The sequence below is a fragment of the Taudactylus pleione genome, unplaced genomic scaffold (genome assembly GCF_031769625.1).
Source record: "Taudactylus pleione unplaced genomic scaffold, aTauple2 ptg000016l, whole genome shotgun sequence".
In the NCBI taxonomy this organism is placed as follows: domain Eukaryota; kingdom Metazoa; phylum Chordata; class Amphibia; order Anura; family Myobatrachidae; genus Taudactylus; species Taudactylus pleione.
Genome location: NW_028284418.1, coordinates 41,562,569 through 41,579,846, shown reverse-complemented (window position 1 = coordinate 41,579,846; position 17,278 = coordinate 41,562,569). Strand labels below are relative to the sequence as shown.

Below are 17,278 nucleotides of genomic sequence, written 5' to 3'. Positions count from 1 at the left end.
CTTGTGTGCACACATTGCATATCAGTTTCCTACACTCCCGTTTGGCAAGCTGTTAAAGAATATTAGTATAATGTTATATGCTATATAGTTGTCTAAAATGTACCCTGTTGCAAACAAGGAATGCTAATTTCATATATTACAATACATGCTAAACTGGCAAAAGCGAATAATCATGTGAGATGCACCCACTCACAGGAACATGGCATAGCACCAGCATCTGGGACTAAAGTAGTCACTACTGTATTAGGATGGCAGGACAGTCCCATAATAGCTGCATTTTTTTATCAGGATGTATGTAGATGCTAAAATGTAACACACTATAATTAAAGTGCTACAACTTTGTGTTATTTACATGAGAGATGTATAAAATAAACAAAAATCTATTTTCTGTCATAGAGAAAAATGAATGAAGGACTTAATTTTTACATAACATCAGGTCATCTTATACACATGATTCCGCAGCACATATCCTAACCCACTGCTCCATGCTCCTTCCTCACTATCTACCCCATCTGTGTCGCCCCTGTCTGTCTGCCCTTCCCCTTTAGAATGTAAGCTCTCACGAGCAGGGCCCTCTTCCCTCACGTGCTTCTCCTCCCCCTACTTATAGTATCATTTACTCCTAACTCCCCACAACAGCACCTAACACCTGGTTGCTCATGTCCTGCTGCTTGTGTTATGCTTATAATTATGTACTTGTCCTGTATTGTTTTATATTACTATTAACTGTTTTTCTTGTGTGCTCATTTATGTACTGTGTAAGGCGCTGCGGAACCTTCGTGGCGCCATATAAATAAAGGATAATAATAATAATTGTTTATTTATAAGGCTCCACAAGTTCTGCAGAGCCGGACGGGCCCAGAAATAATTAAAGTGACCAAAACAAATAAATAGAGACAGGAGACGTGGGAGCAGCTGTGCTGCAGGACTGGACGTGTGTCTGAATTCTCAGAGCAGGTATAAATCAAACAACTCTGAACAGATGCAAATGATACATACATCATACAGCTAGAGAGGCATAAAGGTTCATCGGGCCATCCTCATTACAGCTGATAGTCTAGAGGAAGGAGGTTAATGGTAAATTCTGCCCTAATCTGTGCAGTTTTCACACACTATGAAAATTAATTAAATCAGATTGTCAGCACAATTCTAGCTATGCTTTATCCCAATTGGCAATTGTGATAATGATCAATGTGTGTAATGTCATGTGTGATGTGTACTTGGATACAGGATGCCATAACAAATGTAAATTGGTAAAATAGATATATATTTAAATAAATAAAAAAAAACTACAGATGTGCCCTCATACCCCTAGCCTCAATATGCCATACGTGGCCTGAATCGCTCCGAGAGGTGTAGCATACCATTTCTTTCTTTACATTTTGTGTCTTATTTAGATCATACTATCCTAACTGTACTTGAATTAGTTTTAGACACATACAAAGTCGCAGATAAAGCACAACGGAACTTGGCGTGAGAAAAGGCCACGGCACTGCATTGTAGAACTTCTTATACAGACTCAGAAGCACACACACACATGTATAAATGTCGCACATCAAAAATTTATCAGTGTAATCTAGCAAAGGAGCTTTGTTGCTTCCAGTTTTATTTGTGCAAATAAGATGCACATTTTGAGCGAGAAAAGCACTTGGTGCGGCTGAGTTGCTGGTGACCTGGCTCGCTGAGAGTTTGTCCATTGGACTTTACCTTGCCTGAACACAGTATGTGGATCCTTACCAAGCACAGAGTCTGGGGGTCAGTGCAAGTACTACAAACTTGTGTATGTGCTCACTAAGCCCATGGTTACATTTCACATAAGTATAATATGACTATGTAGCTGCTCACAGAAATACATGCTACATGAAGACATACAACATGAGAAAGACATTCTCCCTATGACAAGAGTAATCATCCTGTACATCCTGTGCTTTCCTATCCTTCAGCATTGCCTAGAACTTACCTGCAGTTCTTCAGCAGTGGACACATCTAACCCTGTTAATTCTTGTATTCTTGCGTTAATGCGAGCAACCACAGGGTCCTCATAACTAGACAGCCAAGCACTAGGGTAAAGAGAAATAAAGGAAACATTATTTTACTTACAGCAAGTATTTTTCCCTATATTCTTTCCCTAAGGTATATTATATGTACAGAGAATACACAATGCATAGAGCATCTACCTGGCTGAATATATGTGCCATACAAAAGCTCAGTTTGTACCAATTTACAGATCCTGTAATAATAATTAGTCAGTGCATCAGCTGAACCAGCCACCGATGTGAGCTCCTAAGAAACAACTGACTATGGAGCCAAATAAAACTCAACCAATATTACCACATCCTAGCCCACCTTGTTGTCAAATGCATATCTAATGCGCTAGTAGCCATGGACATCAGAAACGAGAGATGAAGGACCAAACTACTTCTACTCTTGTCTCAGGCACAATAGGAGTGTAGCTGTATGTGGTTAGGGTTAGAGCCCAGTGTATCAAATAGTGCAATTAGCAAAGGAACTCCTGCTCTATGTTTCTAGCGCAACCCAACATTTTGGATCTGGAGTGTAGTTCCATTGTGGAAGGTGGCCCAATTTTGCAGCTTTATAATAATGAGTAATGTTGGGTGCTTTAGGACTTGTAACTTTAGGACTTGATCAAGAGAGTATGAACCAAATACACAGCCATCTAGGTTCATGAATTAGATTAGGTAGGGAATCCTTGAGCATCTAACTGGGGCAGGATTCTCCCACAGGATAGCCATAAATGTGGTAACTAGGTGGGGCGCTAGCAAATAAAAAAAAAAATTCTAATAAGAGTGAGAAACCATCAAGACCTAGATTTAAGAGCTTAATAGATTCCAGAACTTCATCTACATATGTTTCCTCATACATCAAGCCTCAATACGCAACACCACGCAACCTGTCTGGCGTGAGTGAACAGCCAGGTCCCATGCTACTCTGCAAGCAACTTGCTACTTTAGATGCATTTTCTCTGAAAATGCATCTAAAGTTGCAATGGATGCACCAGCAGACTGTGCTGATTAATTTGATATGCGACACTTGTATATCTGTGTGAGATAGAGTCTGTATATGAACCACAACGGAACTTGGAATGAAAAAAAAGCTGTGGCCGATACATTGTAGCACTTGGTATATTGAATCAGAGACTGAGTCGCACACAGATATACAAGTTACACATATCAAATTAATCAGCACAGTCTGCTGGTGTGTCATAGTCGCATAACATTGCAACTGTAGATGCATTTTCGGGGAGAAAAAAAAAAAGGAAAAAAAGATGCCCGGCGCTATGAAGAGTTTCATGGGATCTGGCACGCCAAGAGGGGCTTTTTAGCGCGACTGCTGCAATGATGTATAAGGATGATGTAGAAGGACACATATACTGTATGAGATTAAGATTCCTTACATGGGGTGCCCAGGTCATTGTCTGCTATGTAATTACATATGTTTGACTTTGAAGTAAGTGGATCTTTGACCAGTGACCAGAAATTGTAAAGATCAGTACCAAAAGAAAATAAAAAAATTGAGGAAAATGCACATATGCAATCAGTTCACTCACTCGAATTATATTTTGGACAGAGGCCATCTTTAGATGGTTGTGCTAATAAATGTCATTAATTCACATTAGAATATAATTTTTGCTTAGTTCAGTCATTGTTCGACATCGCGTTACAGCAAACCATTAAGCACCCCTCTAATTCCTTTTAGACTTTCCCAGATTGTGCAGTCACTTGCACTTTTGTGGGCTCTCTCATGACTTCTACGTTTTATGGTGAGAGAAACATTTGTGCAGTTCTCCTCTGGTTGTTAGAAGCCAAATTAATAAGCAGCTCTACAACTACTTCTTTATAAGGTCTCAAGTTGTGGTAGAGCATCAGTGAAATTAGGTTAAGGAGAGATTCTCATTCCACCGTCTGCTGAACTTAACTAATGCTTGGCATACACTATGCAATTATCTGTCAGATATCTGTCCAATCTGGCTAGTTGGAATGAAAACCTGGTAATGACAATAGAAATTTGCTCCCAAATACTACAAAACGGACCAGATTTTCCTTCCCACCAGACAGATTTGACAGATAATTGTAGAGTGTATGCCCAACATTAGTGCCGAAAAGATCATAATGCATATTGTGCAGTGCCTAACAGTGAGTAGCCAGGGTACACTGCATCAGCAGAAGATACGTGTAGCTGTTTTTATGAATATTGGGGGATTTGCATAATCAATTTTTATTGCATTAACCTGGAACTGGGTAAGAAAACCAGTTGACCCAAAAATACATGGGAGACAGGAAAAAAAAAAAAAAAAAAAGTTTTTTTTTTTTTCTTTTTGGAAGGTTCATGAGACAGGAACATAGACACATTGAAACATGTGACAGCAGATAAGAACCTCTTGACACATCTAGTCTGCCCTGATAGATGGACAGACAATTGAGTAGAAATTCTAAATCATGCAGGTAGGCCCAAAACAGATACTGTTGGTGTACCAGCTATTTTCCAAACTCATGGCATGTGCGAAGTTGGCACAGGTCATAGGGTTAGCAGAGGTGGCCTGGATTAGGTTATACAAGTCACTTGAGCAGGGAGCTGCCATTAGCCTGCTTTTCATGTGTCCTTCCTCATCAGCCCTCATGCAATGCCCCACAGCTCTTTTAAGTTTGTAATCACTTAAAAAATGCACACTGCTGATGCTTCAAGGAGGTCAAACTTGCTTCTTTGAATACTTCTAGGCTTCCATGTGACATTATATTTTATCAAACTTTAAGCCATTACCACACACATCAAAAGGTGCAGAGCGCCATCTGGTGGCAATATCCAATATGGACAAGATTGAGGTTTATAGAAAGTACGTATGCGCTAGACCTGCCAGACTCCATTTTAAGAGTCCGATGAAGGTATAGAAAGCTCTAGTGGTGTGCACAGGGGGCCCGATTCAGTAGGGATCGCTATTACAAATACGCATGGTCGGCCGATTGTTGCGTTCTGCGCATACATCACAGTGAGTGGGTTACGAAGACTCCACAGGCCCATCGCAGAGTGATTGACAGGAAGCACAGTTTGTGGGGGTGGGGAGTCATCGAAACCCAGACGTGTCAGAGCGCTTGAACGCCGTTACAGGGACGTGAATAAATTAGCCACTGTGATGCCATACGCAGCTTGGGCTTTCACTGCGTGCAATGAATTTAGCAATTTCTAAGTAAGATGGTACTCGCCGTCACTGATGGTTCGCTATTTTGCTAAGTATTACAGATGTGCGTAAGGGGATGTGGGTGTCCTTATGTTAGGCTGCGACGGCATTGCGATTGTAATCATTAGCATATTTTCGCAGTGGATCTGGTGTGATTACGTATGCGATTGCAATAGCGATCCCTACTGAATCAGGCCCAGAGTCTGCCCCATATTGTGGATCAGCTCTTCAGCGCCCATATCATATGATAAGGGCAGATTACTCAGTGAATAACTACATTATTACAGCAGAGCTCTGTCGGTTGACCAATGACTGTGTTCTGTGCCCACTGCATCAGTAATATCCTTCTCTAAAGTGCTTGACCAACCATACTATGAGGCTGCTGGCTCACTCCCTCGTTTCATATTTACATTTGCTTCTCTGCACAGCTCTGTGTGTTTATCCAATGCTCAGAAATGGTTAATGGATAGCTGCTTTCCTAAAGTGAGACATTAAGATTAAATCTGACTTGAGCAACTATTACTTCCAAATATAAACCTATACACAAGAAAATGTATCAATCTAAACTACAGTTTCTCCTACCCAATGCAGACTTCAGAATTTGTTGGTACAGCAAACTGTAAAAACAAAAAACTAAAAAAGGATGTGCCGGGGAGGAGAAAAGGCTGAGTTGGGAAATATACTTTTCCAAAGTCATTAAAAGTACAGTGACCCTTTTGAAAGTTGGAATTCCTAGAATGCCAGCAGAAAGCTGTAATTTCCATCTTGTGCGTTTGAAAAATCACAGGCTGCCCTGCTGCATTAAGTCAGAGCCAGTGGTTTAATCCACCTTGTGTTGCCACGTAATGTGTACAAGGACAAGGAAGTATTGTAATGCAGAGCAGGCCAAAAGTAGACAGTATTAAAATAGATGAGACGTCTAGATGGAACAACATACACAAGGACTGTCCTCTTGGTGCCACTTTACACTTCCCACTTTCTGGCCGAATAAGATCTGTACCATACATTATGTATTGTAATATGCTGTACATTATAAAGTACAGCATATTACCATACATAAAGTACAGCATATTACCATACATAAAGTACAGCATATTGACAGGTTGGTGCCACAATCTCTGCTCCATCTCATCATAAAAGGGGCTGCAAATCCATTAAACTGAGCAGCCGGTCTTTATATTCAGAAGAGTGTGTACAATGTCTATATTATTCATTACTACAAATGTTATTCACTGGGTAAGTTCTCAATTCAAGTGCTTTGTAAAACAAGACAAAGTTCTGCAAGGAGAGAGTGTAAGTTGCAGCAGCCAGTACACACAAGCGTCAAATGTGATAAAATGTGTGATTCCAACGCTTAGGCTAAAGTAACGCGTTGTCTGCAGCACATCGCTACACAGTCACAAGATCGTAAGTTTTCTTAACTGGTAAACTTTATATAGGCATACATATAAACCAGAAACAAAAAATGTGTAACAAAGTGTTGGCGAGTATCGTTTAAACATGATTAGACTACAACTCCCAGATACAGTTATAAAACAAGGAAAACTGAACACACGACTATATTCTTACACAACACCATTACAAAACTCTCAATTCATAGAGATACTGTATGCCATCAAACATCTCTGCGGCTTCTGGCTGTGCAAATTACAGTAACTGATCTTTATTAATTTTCTCATACGCCTCTATGGATGAGAGGGAAAATTAGATAAGTTATTTGTCGTGCCTTCACCCAACCATCCTGGAGGGACATGGCAGCAGTCGCACTGAGCAGAATTCCCCTCTATGTGTTCAAAAGGCCCCTACACACTACACAATTTTGTTAATTATTTGGCCGATCCCAACGCATCAGAACGACAAATCGTTAAAGTCGTGCAGTGTGTTTGCACTATATCGTGCAGTGCGCGTGCCAGTGTGGTCATCAGTCGCATCATCTGATCTTTTGTACATGCTGTCCAATCAGACGATGTGGCTGAAGACCCCATGTGTGTACAGGCCGCCCGAGATGCCTGCCCGTCTGGGCGGGGGGGTCGCTGTTGCATCGCTGGGCACACACATAGTTTAGTGTGTACCCAGCTTTACTCTCAAGCAAGCAGACATTAGCTTTTGCTGCTAAACGTGTACTAGATGAATCACAGCTGATGCCTCGCTGGTTGCTGTGGTTACTATACTTTGTTGTTAGCAATTAAACACTGATGTATAAGATTATTATAGATAATTGAACTCAGGATCCCAAATATTTTTTTTTTTTTAACCAGAAATGGGTTTACAATATAAAAAGAAAAAAGAGGGACCAAAGGAAACTGAAATCCAAACAGAGAGTTAATTAAACATTATGGGCCAAATGTAATAGGGTGAGAGTTTAGAAAATGTGTGAGTTTAGCAGTAAACTCTCACATTGGTTGAGTTTTATCTTCAAAATGGGAAAACATCTGAATGAGATTTTAAATCGTGAGAGTTTAAGTCTAAAAAAACATGCAAGTTCGCTCTGTTACTTTGTTTTTGGACTCTATTACCTTGGCAAAGTTTAAAAAGTGTCAGAAACTCTCACTTTTCTAAACTCTCACCCTATTACATTTGGCCCTATATGTCTGAATAAGCCAGAGTCTTATTAGATCTCTCATAATAAAAAGGTCCTTGGAGAGTTGTTACAGTACCTTAATCTAGGGGTTCTCAAAATCGGTCCTCAGGACCCCACACTGGTCATGTTTTCCCTGTCACCCAGCAGGTGCACAGGTGTAGTCATTACTCACATTTTAAAAGATCCACAGGTGGAGCTAATTATTTCACTTGCAATTCTGTGAGGAGACCTGGAAAACATGCACTGTTTGGGGTCCTGAGGACAGAGTTTGAGAACCTGTGTCTTAATCTATCCGCTCAGCACAATCTATTCCCTTGATTCACTAACACAGAGCCCTGAAGCCTAGTCTCAGACATCCAATCGAGATTTCCTTCAGTTATATTCATCACAACAATGTGTAGAAGCCCCTCCTTACATCCAACATACTATAGTTCCTACCCTTATACCCTAGCAAATATTTTGTCCCCAGAGCCAATAATACAACCACCTAAAGTAGTTAACACTAACGGATTAGAAAAAAAAAATAGCATTGTCTGAATACACTATTGTTCTGCTCATTGAAAACGTGACAACTTAAAAAAAAAAAAAAAGTTACCCTATCCCTTAGGGAACAATGAACCAAAAGGACTTTGATTAGACCTCTCCCCATTGGAATCAATGCAAAAGCCTACAGGACTTTACCTTACCTCTTAGAGACTCTGTATTGTGCGGTGGTCAATTGTCCTGTCAGAGGGTCATGCACTGTAGCCCGTTTCAGCTACAAAAAGAGAAAGGACTGTGCTGTAATTTGGGAGCAGGCATGATGCGTGCCGTGCCAGTGGTTCTGATTGGCTTGGGTGAATTTATGTTAGCAGTAGCTTGATTCTCCTTGAGAAGATAATTGAGAAAACTATTTGGTCTGCAGCTTAATGTCCTTTCGCTTTTTTGTTAGAGACACAGAAAACGTATCACGGAATGGTGCAGAGTTTCGAGTACATCTAGTTTTGGAAGTTCCAATTCATATAAAAAAAAATGCCTTCAAGAAGGCTGAAGTAATGCAATTAAAATGGAGATATTATTAAACACTATTTTAGCACTTTATAACTCAAAGTCAAACGCTTCACCATAAAGAGACAAATCCTGTGACATCATTAATGCTCCACATGGTACAAGAGTTTCATTGTACCGGCCGTGTGTGCTTACACATGCATGGCTTTTAATGTTTGAGGCAAGCATATGCTACTAACAGGATCAACCAGGTAGCTTCTGGAGGAGGCCTGCACTTTTCCATCACTGGGGTGGTCAAGGGAGAGAGAGCCAACCAGCATCTAATAAGCAATATTGCTTTTGTCCTTTCTTTCATAGAAATTACAAAAATCAATTTGTGTAGTTTTCCAATGTCTCATGAACAGTAGTACATGATGACTAAGATTTATGTGCTACGAACACAATCATTTGAAAAGGAGAAATTTGTTATGGTGCCCTCTTTAAACGGATATCCCGAAAGATGCCTGGTCATCCCCGCAGGTCCAAGGACGGGAAGGGATCTCATTAAGTACTACTACGGGGGGCTTTCTGGATACCACTTCAAAAGGTTGTGCGGAGCACCATGGACTGCAGCCCACTGCACCTTCAATTAATTGCACAGAGGGCGGGAGAGGTTGGCCCAAAAAAACAAAAAGGCTGTTGCAAAAACTCAAGTACTGAAACAAAAACTTCAGCATTAAAAAAAAAAAATAATAAAAAAATAACTCTACATATGGACATAACCCAAACTCAATTCATTGACACTGCCTGCCCCAAGCAATGCATTACATATAGCGTTATAGAACATTTTGTGCTTACCTTTTGCTAATTCTGTAGTGTGCTGTCTCCAGGACTCCTGTGATAGGGTTTGATATGGTGGCTCGCCTCAGCTGTGAAGCCAACCAATCACATAAAATTGTAATAAACATAAGCTACCATTCACCCAACCAATCAGAAGCCATTTGGATGCACGTTAAGATATACGTAAATTAAAAAAAAAAACATTTTAAAGTCAAAACTAGTAGAGGTACTCTTATTTCATATGCTCGATTCCTAAGTATATGCTTTACAAATCATGGTTTATCAATTTTCTACTGAAGTCTTAAGATGACCACACCAGTTAAGTTGTCCATTTAGTCGACTGAACCAAAATCGACAAAGCTTCACTGTGTGTGTTCTCACCAGACCAAAAACCAAATAGATTGTTAAAGGATTAACTGAAGATGCTAAGAGATTCCTATGTGGAGGGCCATTGTCCAACACATATGTGTTTTTCTAGATAGCTGGCTGGCCAGTGCAACACCATTGAGGCCTACAAGTTACAGGTTAGGTCATCTGATATGCAACTCAAAAATACAGTAAGTTAAAAATAGTCTCGTCGTCATCAATAAGTCATATAAAAATAACCATTATTTGCAAATTGATAAACTGTGATATATAAAAAAAAATTCGGCCAAAGTTCCCTTTCAATAGAAAATAGGCAGCATTAGAGCATGGCAAAACACAAGTTATCAGACTGAGTTACACGTTTCTGATGCCTTACTTATGAACTAGTAAAATACTACCCAACTATGTAACCTTTTAGAATTTTGTTTTGTTTTGAATATTTATAATGCTTAAAATAGATTTTAAAAAAAATAAGACAGTAGTGATGCAAGTAGTAGCATTTATCAATTGTGTTATAGCTTCAATATAGTATTAATTTGAATACTATTATATCATGTATGTTTAAGAATAGCTTGTTGAATTTCAAGAAATATTTCACAAATGGCTATACAATTAAAACATTAAAATACTGCGGGTTGACTTACTAAAGCTTCTAAAAAAGAAAAGTGGGAGATTTTTACCATAGCACCCAATCACATTATCTCTATCACGTTCTGGAATGCAACAGACATAGGATATGCAGAATCTGATTGGGGCTATGGGGGAACACCTCCAATTTTCATTTTTAGAAGCTTTAGTAAATCTACTCCTTCCCCACACAACTATGAATATCTCATGTTAACATGATACCTGAATCTCCCATTTAAGTTTAAAAATATATTTAATATTTCAAATACTAGAAAAAATAAAAGCTGGCCACATAAGTGTGATCCCTTTATGCATCATCTTGCACTGCAAACAATGTAATATTGGGCCAATTGTATGATATTGGCTACATTATCACAGCCTGTACTCAGCAAAGATTATTATTATTTTTCTTTGGAATTTAAGCATACCTGTTCAGAATCACCTCTTACTTGCAAGGTTTCTATTAAAAACTGAATAACTGAAACTGCAGATAGACGCAAAGTCTAGACAGACTGTGGTTCTCCATCATACTAGACACAACTGACAGCATATCCTGTCCAGCTCTTAACTTAGAGACAGAACACTAGTTACAAGGGAACACAATGGTTACTCACCCTGGGCTTTGCTAGCTCTTTGACTTTAGCAATCTCCTCATCAGAAATGATATCATGAAATCTTACAATATGGGGTCTGTCCCATTCATCCTCTTGCTTTGTAGGAGACAAAACGAATATGGGATTCCTATTTCCATCAAAGTAACGGCAGAAGAGTCTCTTTTGTCTGCGAGGAGTCTAAGAACATGGATAAAACAAAAGAAGAACTTTATAAAAGGTCATTGTTAGGCTCCTACGGAGTGTGGCTCACACTGTGTAATGCCCATTCTGTTAGCCATCCAGCCACATGTGGTTTTATTACCATTTTAATACCCTCTCCACGGCACAACATCTCATACTTCTGCCTCTCTGGCAGGTGATCTTTGGGGCGACCTTTCCTTGCTGTAGGATCTACTCCAGCAGAATTGGAAGTGGACTCGTTTGCCTGTTTTGCCATGATATATTCGAAGTACCGCAGATTGCCATTCCCTCTTTGATGATCAGGATCTAAAATTTTAAATTAGGATTAATCAAATGTTTCAAAAATATTATAAACTTATTACAAAGGGGTTATCAGATCTTCACATAAACTGTCCACATGTTAGTTACAGAGAGGACTGCATTTGTTGGAACTTGCAAATAGTTAATTCACCTTCCCCTTAACTGTAGTCATGTTATGCTTGCACTGGTAAATATGAAACATAATGTATAATATGGCTTAAGTCGCTCTCCACAGAGACATTTGTTTCAAATTTGAAAGTGCCGTTATGTGCAGTCCGAGACATTTAAAACATCCTACAGGCTAGTCTCAAAACCCTTTGAAAGTGTCCTTCAACTGTACAAAATCTTTAATTACTCAAATATAGCAGAGCTCTAATCTCCATAGACTAAAGGCGGGTATCCACTTATACAAACGAGAGCACGATTACGACATTGCTGTCGTGCTCTCGTTTGTATATCTAGTGATGTGCTTAGACTGAACGTTCATTCGTTCAGTCCAGGCACATCACTCATCCCCGCACATGCTGAACCTGACGAGATCGTCAGGTTGACCAGCATGTACGGGCGATGTCGGAAGCGACCAGCGGGCACGCGCATTGCTTCCGACCAAAACATGCCCGATGCATGCACGATTTGCAAGCGATTGCACGATAACGACGTCGTTATCGTGCAATCGCTTGGTTAAATCGCTAAGTGGATACCCCCCTTTAGACACCAAATAGAAAAAAAACAAAAACATTTTGACACTTTGCCAAGACACTCATTTAACAATGTAGATTTTATTATGGCTGTAGTTACATTTTTTATTATTGTAAATTACTTGTTCACAACAGTCAACCTCATTTTCTGGCCTTTTAAGAAATCATAGGAACGTTACACAATGTGGTGGTATCAGGGGGTTTGGTAGAATAGGTTGGGATTCATAATCAAATCTCAACATGATCAGAAGGGTATCAATATGGTTTTAAGGCAAGTCTAAACCTAACCCTTAAACCCAAATCTAATGACAACATATTGACAATGTTGTCATCGTCAACATCCAGACTGCATACCATGTAAGGCTAACTGGCAACTTCTTGAACAGATAATATGATGTAAAATAATAGACTACACATTTAGTTCAAATGATGTACAAGTCGCATAATGCTGCCCTACAAAAAATATCCTTGTCAAAACTATCCCCCAAGTGGTGAGCAAGTGAAGCTTCATTATAGACTGATCAATCAATAAACTGATGATGTAAGTCCAAATCATCTGACAAACATGTACTATATAGGACTATATCCATGGTTACCCTCGTGACACCGCACTGCAGTCATGGAGCCTAATAAAGACATTTTGTAACTCCTCTGAGAATTGTGTTCATTTAAAGTATTTTTTACATAAAAGTCCCATTGTATCTTTTTACTTTTTTTTTAAGTCTCCCTACACATCATACCCAAACTGCTGTGACACACGGACCCTAGCTTGGATTTAAAATGGGGTTTGAAATTGCTATTCTATTCGGTACTGTGCCAGGAAAACAGACCCAGCAGATTACAGTTACCATTTTGTTTCAGATTACAATAAATCATTTATAATGCACACGATCAATTATGCTGCTGACGCCTTACCTAGCTCTAGTAGTTTTTTGGTTAGCATTAAGGCTTTGTCCAAGTCTCCTTGTTGGTATACTGAATAACTGAGGTAATCTAGAACCAAGACCTTATCAATGGGGGATTCCTCTCCAGCATTCAGCAAATTCAGAGCTTGCTCCATCCACAGCTCTGTGTGGTAATAGTCAGCTTCCGTGTAGGAAACCTTCCCCAAGTCAAAGCAGTCTTCAGCAGTCAATACAGATTTGTGCGTTACACCTATGGACAGTCAGAGTTAGTAACTCCTACAAACAACCACGTCTTCTCCATCCCCTGCCTAATGCCTGTGGAATACAATGCTTATAGGAAAGAATAGGAAGAGAAAAGAAAATCTATAATACACAAAAACCACATAGAGAAAAAAAAGCAAGTTATCAACCAAACTAGCATAGTATGAAAAGCAAACAATAACAAACAGACAGTGTGCCCTGATTGGACACCTTGGAAGCAGGAAGGTTTAAATATACAAAATATATTTTTAGTTCATAGATGACAAGTTTTACATGAATAAAAATGGATTTCATGTGAAATGAAAAGCTAAGGAAATATGTGAAACCAATAAGCACATGATTACCTGGCAAGTTCCCATTGGAGATGGTCTCTGTGTCTAAGTTATAGGTGTCCTGCAGACGAATCAAAGCCTTAGCTGCCCCCTTCTGGTCATCATCATTGGGGAAGTACTGACGTTGGATAGTAAGGTTGGATATGAATCCTTAAAACATAGAATACAGGAAACAATAGTTTGTAAATAAAATATGAACAAAAACACATTGAACAGTTATGCCAGTTGGAGTAGTATGTGTGTACAATATTATAATAATTTATATATTATATATATTACACACACACACACACAATTATTTAGAGGTCTTGCTTGCTCTTTTCTTTAGTGCACAAGCACAGTAAGGTGTGTCAGGTCTGGGGTTTTAGGGGGATGTGTAGATGTGGTCAAAGTACAGCAAGGTCGCGTTGATGCAAATTGCTTTCAAGATGGTCGGTCAATCACACATATGCCTGTTTGGAGGGATTGGACTTGCAGAAACCAAAACCCTGGTGCAAGTTACAAGCTGATGAGGACGGTCACAAACTATATCGGGTTGGTTAAATGCGCCCAAGTCACACCCATTGATGCAAATAAAGTTAAGTGCTGCAACTGAGAGTTAAAAAAAAGAAAAGAAGATTACATTGTACTGAATACTCAGTTTACAAAAATAAAGTATATTTACTACTCTGTTTGGGAAGGCTGCCCATATTTTTTAATTGTGTTTGTATATAAAAAAAATAAATAAATAAATAATCATACACCTTGATCAGATCTACTAGCAATACACAAGCTCCAACAGACTCGGGCATTTATCTGCACTCTCTGGCCATTTACTACAAGGTGCATTCATTGTGATTATTAACATCTTTTGTACTCAGGGCCTGATTCAGAGCCACTCGTAAGCGGCCGCTCGTTCGCTCTGAGCGATGTTCGCACAACTGCGCATGCGTATGGGTCGTAATGCGCATACCAGTCATTGCGGTCGGAAATCGTGCGCTCGCAAAACAGCGAGGGGCTGCTAATTTGATTGACAGAATGTACCGTTTGTGGGTGGTAACAGGGGAAGGTGCTTGAAAATGGGGAATGGAGATCCGAACGCAGGCGTGCCAAACGGTAAAAAGGGCGTTTAATGGGAGTGCATAATTAGTAGAGGAGCGTCATCGACCACGTCACTTGGTTGTCATTTAGCCTGAACTGCTCGCAGTGATAGCGGTAAGAAAAACCTACCACAACCACTGCGAACAGTTCGGATGCCTTTTGATGTACCCGATTAATCTAATAAATACCGGAGATGACGTGTGTTGTGAACGGCAAAGGGGCGTCTTTACAAAATAGCGAGCGCATTTTTCGTTTGCTCAGACATAGAGGCGTCAACAAACCGCAAAGAGCGAGCGCTCAATTTAAATAGCCGGCCCCTTTTTTGGAACGACCGTCCGCCTCTGAATCAGGACCTCAGTCAGGCCACACCTCGTATCAAATCACTGGCACATATGCTCCTGACACTTGCATTGGGAGGGAGGTGCATTTTCAACCTATGCAGAGTTGATTGCATTTCTCTGGCTACAGTTTGTCCCAAACATAGTGCTGTGGACTTTGGTGGTCCAGGACCAAATCAAATTTATGGTCAATGCAATAGCCAAAACCAGTGCATGTGGCTGCCACACAGAGCCGTAACTAGACTTTTTGGTGCCCTGTGCCAGAAAGAGCATTAGCGTCCCCCCCCCCCCCCACACACACAATTTTTTAAATAGGGACATAAGATGTGCACCCGAAAAAAGGGCCACGGCCTCATGGAGAAGGGCCAGGGAAGAGATAGGGGAGTAAGGGAGATGCTAGGGATAAAAGAAGAGGAATCTACAAGTGAAAATGATAAGACATTTGACATGCCCAAACAGCACCCCTTGCTTTGCGGTGCCCTGAGCCATGGCACAGATCGCACCACCCTAGTTATGGCCCTGCTGCCACACATAAAATATGTGGACAAACAGAAGCGCAATCCTGTCCACCACCACATAACTGACCCCAAGTATGACAGACTGTACCCAAGGATGACAGGTAAGCATTTGATTTAATAATCGTTAAAGAATTTCTCAACGATAGACTTTGGTCTAGGGGTGCTATGGTAAAAATGTTGACCCTCTAGGGTGCTGTGAGTCGAGAAAGTTGCTTTTCCATCATTAAAAAAAAAAAATAAGAGGTGATTTTGTTATGGTCTAAAACAGACCCCAAATAAATATGTTTTGTGTGGAAAGAGCCCCAGAGTTGGCAAGTTCATTTTCAATTTCAGTAAGAAGCTCATTTTGTGGAGTTAGCAGTCAATTCCATGAATCCATATATGAAAAAAGAAAAAACAGAGAAATAGGTCTAATATGGCAAAATTGTTTGCTTAGTATGGGCCATCCTCCATAACAAAGCATAAGCAAGAAAACTGGCCAAACAGTATCTATGGTAACTCTGACAAGATGACACAGTTTGGGAGAATATCCTGAAAAAAATTAAATAAATGCATAAAAAAAAAAAAAAACCCACACAATGCTGATGGAAGATCACATTAAATTTACAACAAGAATAAACTTTTTGAAAATAATGATCTGGAAGATTTACAAAGCGGCAGGTTGCAAAACACTTTGATCGGGTTTATGACAGATATTTAAAAGGGGCAGTGCTTTTACGAGCAAGACAGTGAAACTGCATGTAAATATTTAGCCCAGCTGCATGTCATTTGCAATGTGTTAGACAGGCCATTACCATCAGACATATCCTTGAGCACCAGATTCTCTACTTCTAGCCACTCCGTGTTGAGTCTCTTCATTAATTTGAAAGCATTGACTGGGTGACCCAGGAAACCCTCTGGGTCCTTTATAGCAGTTTCTGACACTGCATCAAATTTCTCTGCCCACCTGAAAAATAAATAAATAAATAATGAAGGTTACTTTAGAAATACCCTCAGTAGCTCAGACAAATCACAGAATCAGCCGGAGAATCATCCTTTAAATGGAAAACTTTTATAATTGTTTCTTTCAGTAACACACATGGAACAGCTGCATCTGTCCAATTCGGCTGCACACATCAACTGGAGAACATTACAATAATGAGTGTCTGCAGGCAACAGTGAAGCATGGAGGAGATTCCTTGCAAGTTTGGGGCTGTATTTCAGCAAATGGAGTTGGGGATTTGGTCAGGATTAATGGTGTCCTCATTGCATGATGAATAAGTACCTGCCTGTATTTGTCAGCATTACCATCAGGGCGATGCCCGATTGACTCCAAATTTATTCTGCTGCAGGACAATGACCCCAAACATACAGCCAATGTAATTAAGAACCATCTTTAGCGTAAAGAAGAACAAGGAGTCCTGGACAGGGGTGTTCTAAGAGAGGAGGGGGCCTCATGCCAGAATCTACAGCGCATGCGCGGGTGTCCGGGAAAATGG

The 17,278-nt window shown here is 40.0% G+C and overlaps 1 protein-coding gene across 5 annotated transcripts in view; it reads right to left on the bottom strand.

Annotated features, from left to right (window-relative positions):
- P4HA1 (prolyl 4-hydroxylase subunit alpha 1) overlaps positions 1–17,278 on the bottom strand; it is a 70,371-nt gene that overhangs the window by 15,491 nt on the left and 37,602 nt on the right. For 3 of the 5 annotated variants that reach the window (XM_088475742.1, XM_088475739.1, XM_088475741.1), the window contains exons 4-10: positions 16,595–16,746; positions 13,877–14,014; positions 13,282–13,521; positions 11,490–11,674; positions 11,189–11,365; positions 9,600–9,670; positions 1,961–2,060 (exon numbers count right to left, since the gene is read on the bottom strand). In XM_088475742.1, coding sequence (XP_088331868.1) covers positions 1,961–2,060; positions 9,600–9,670; positions 11,189–11,365; positions 11,490–11,674; positions 13,282–13,521; positions 13,877–14,014; positions 16,595–16,746 — 1,063 coding nt within the window. Of the gene's footprint in view, positions 1–1,960; positions 2,061–8,461; positions 8,533–9,599; positions 9,671–11,188; positions 11,366–11,489; positions 11,675–13,281; positions 13,522–13,876; positions 14,015–16,594; positions 16,747–17,278 lie in introns of all 5 variants that reach the window. The other 2 variants (XM_088475743.1, XM_088475740.1) reach the window with 1 other exon arrangement.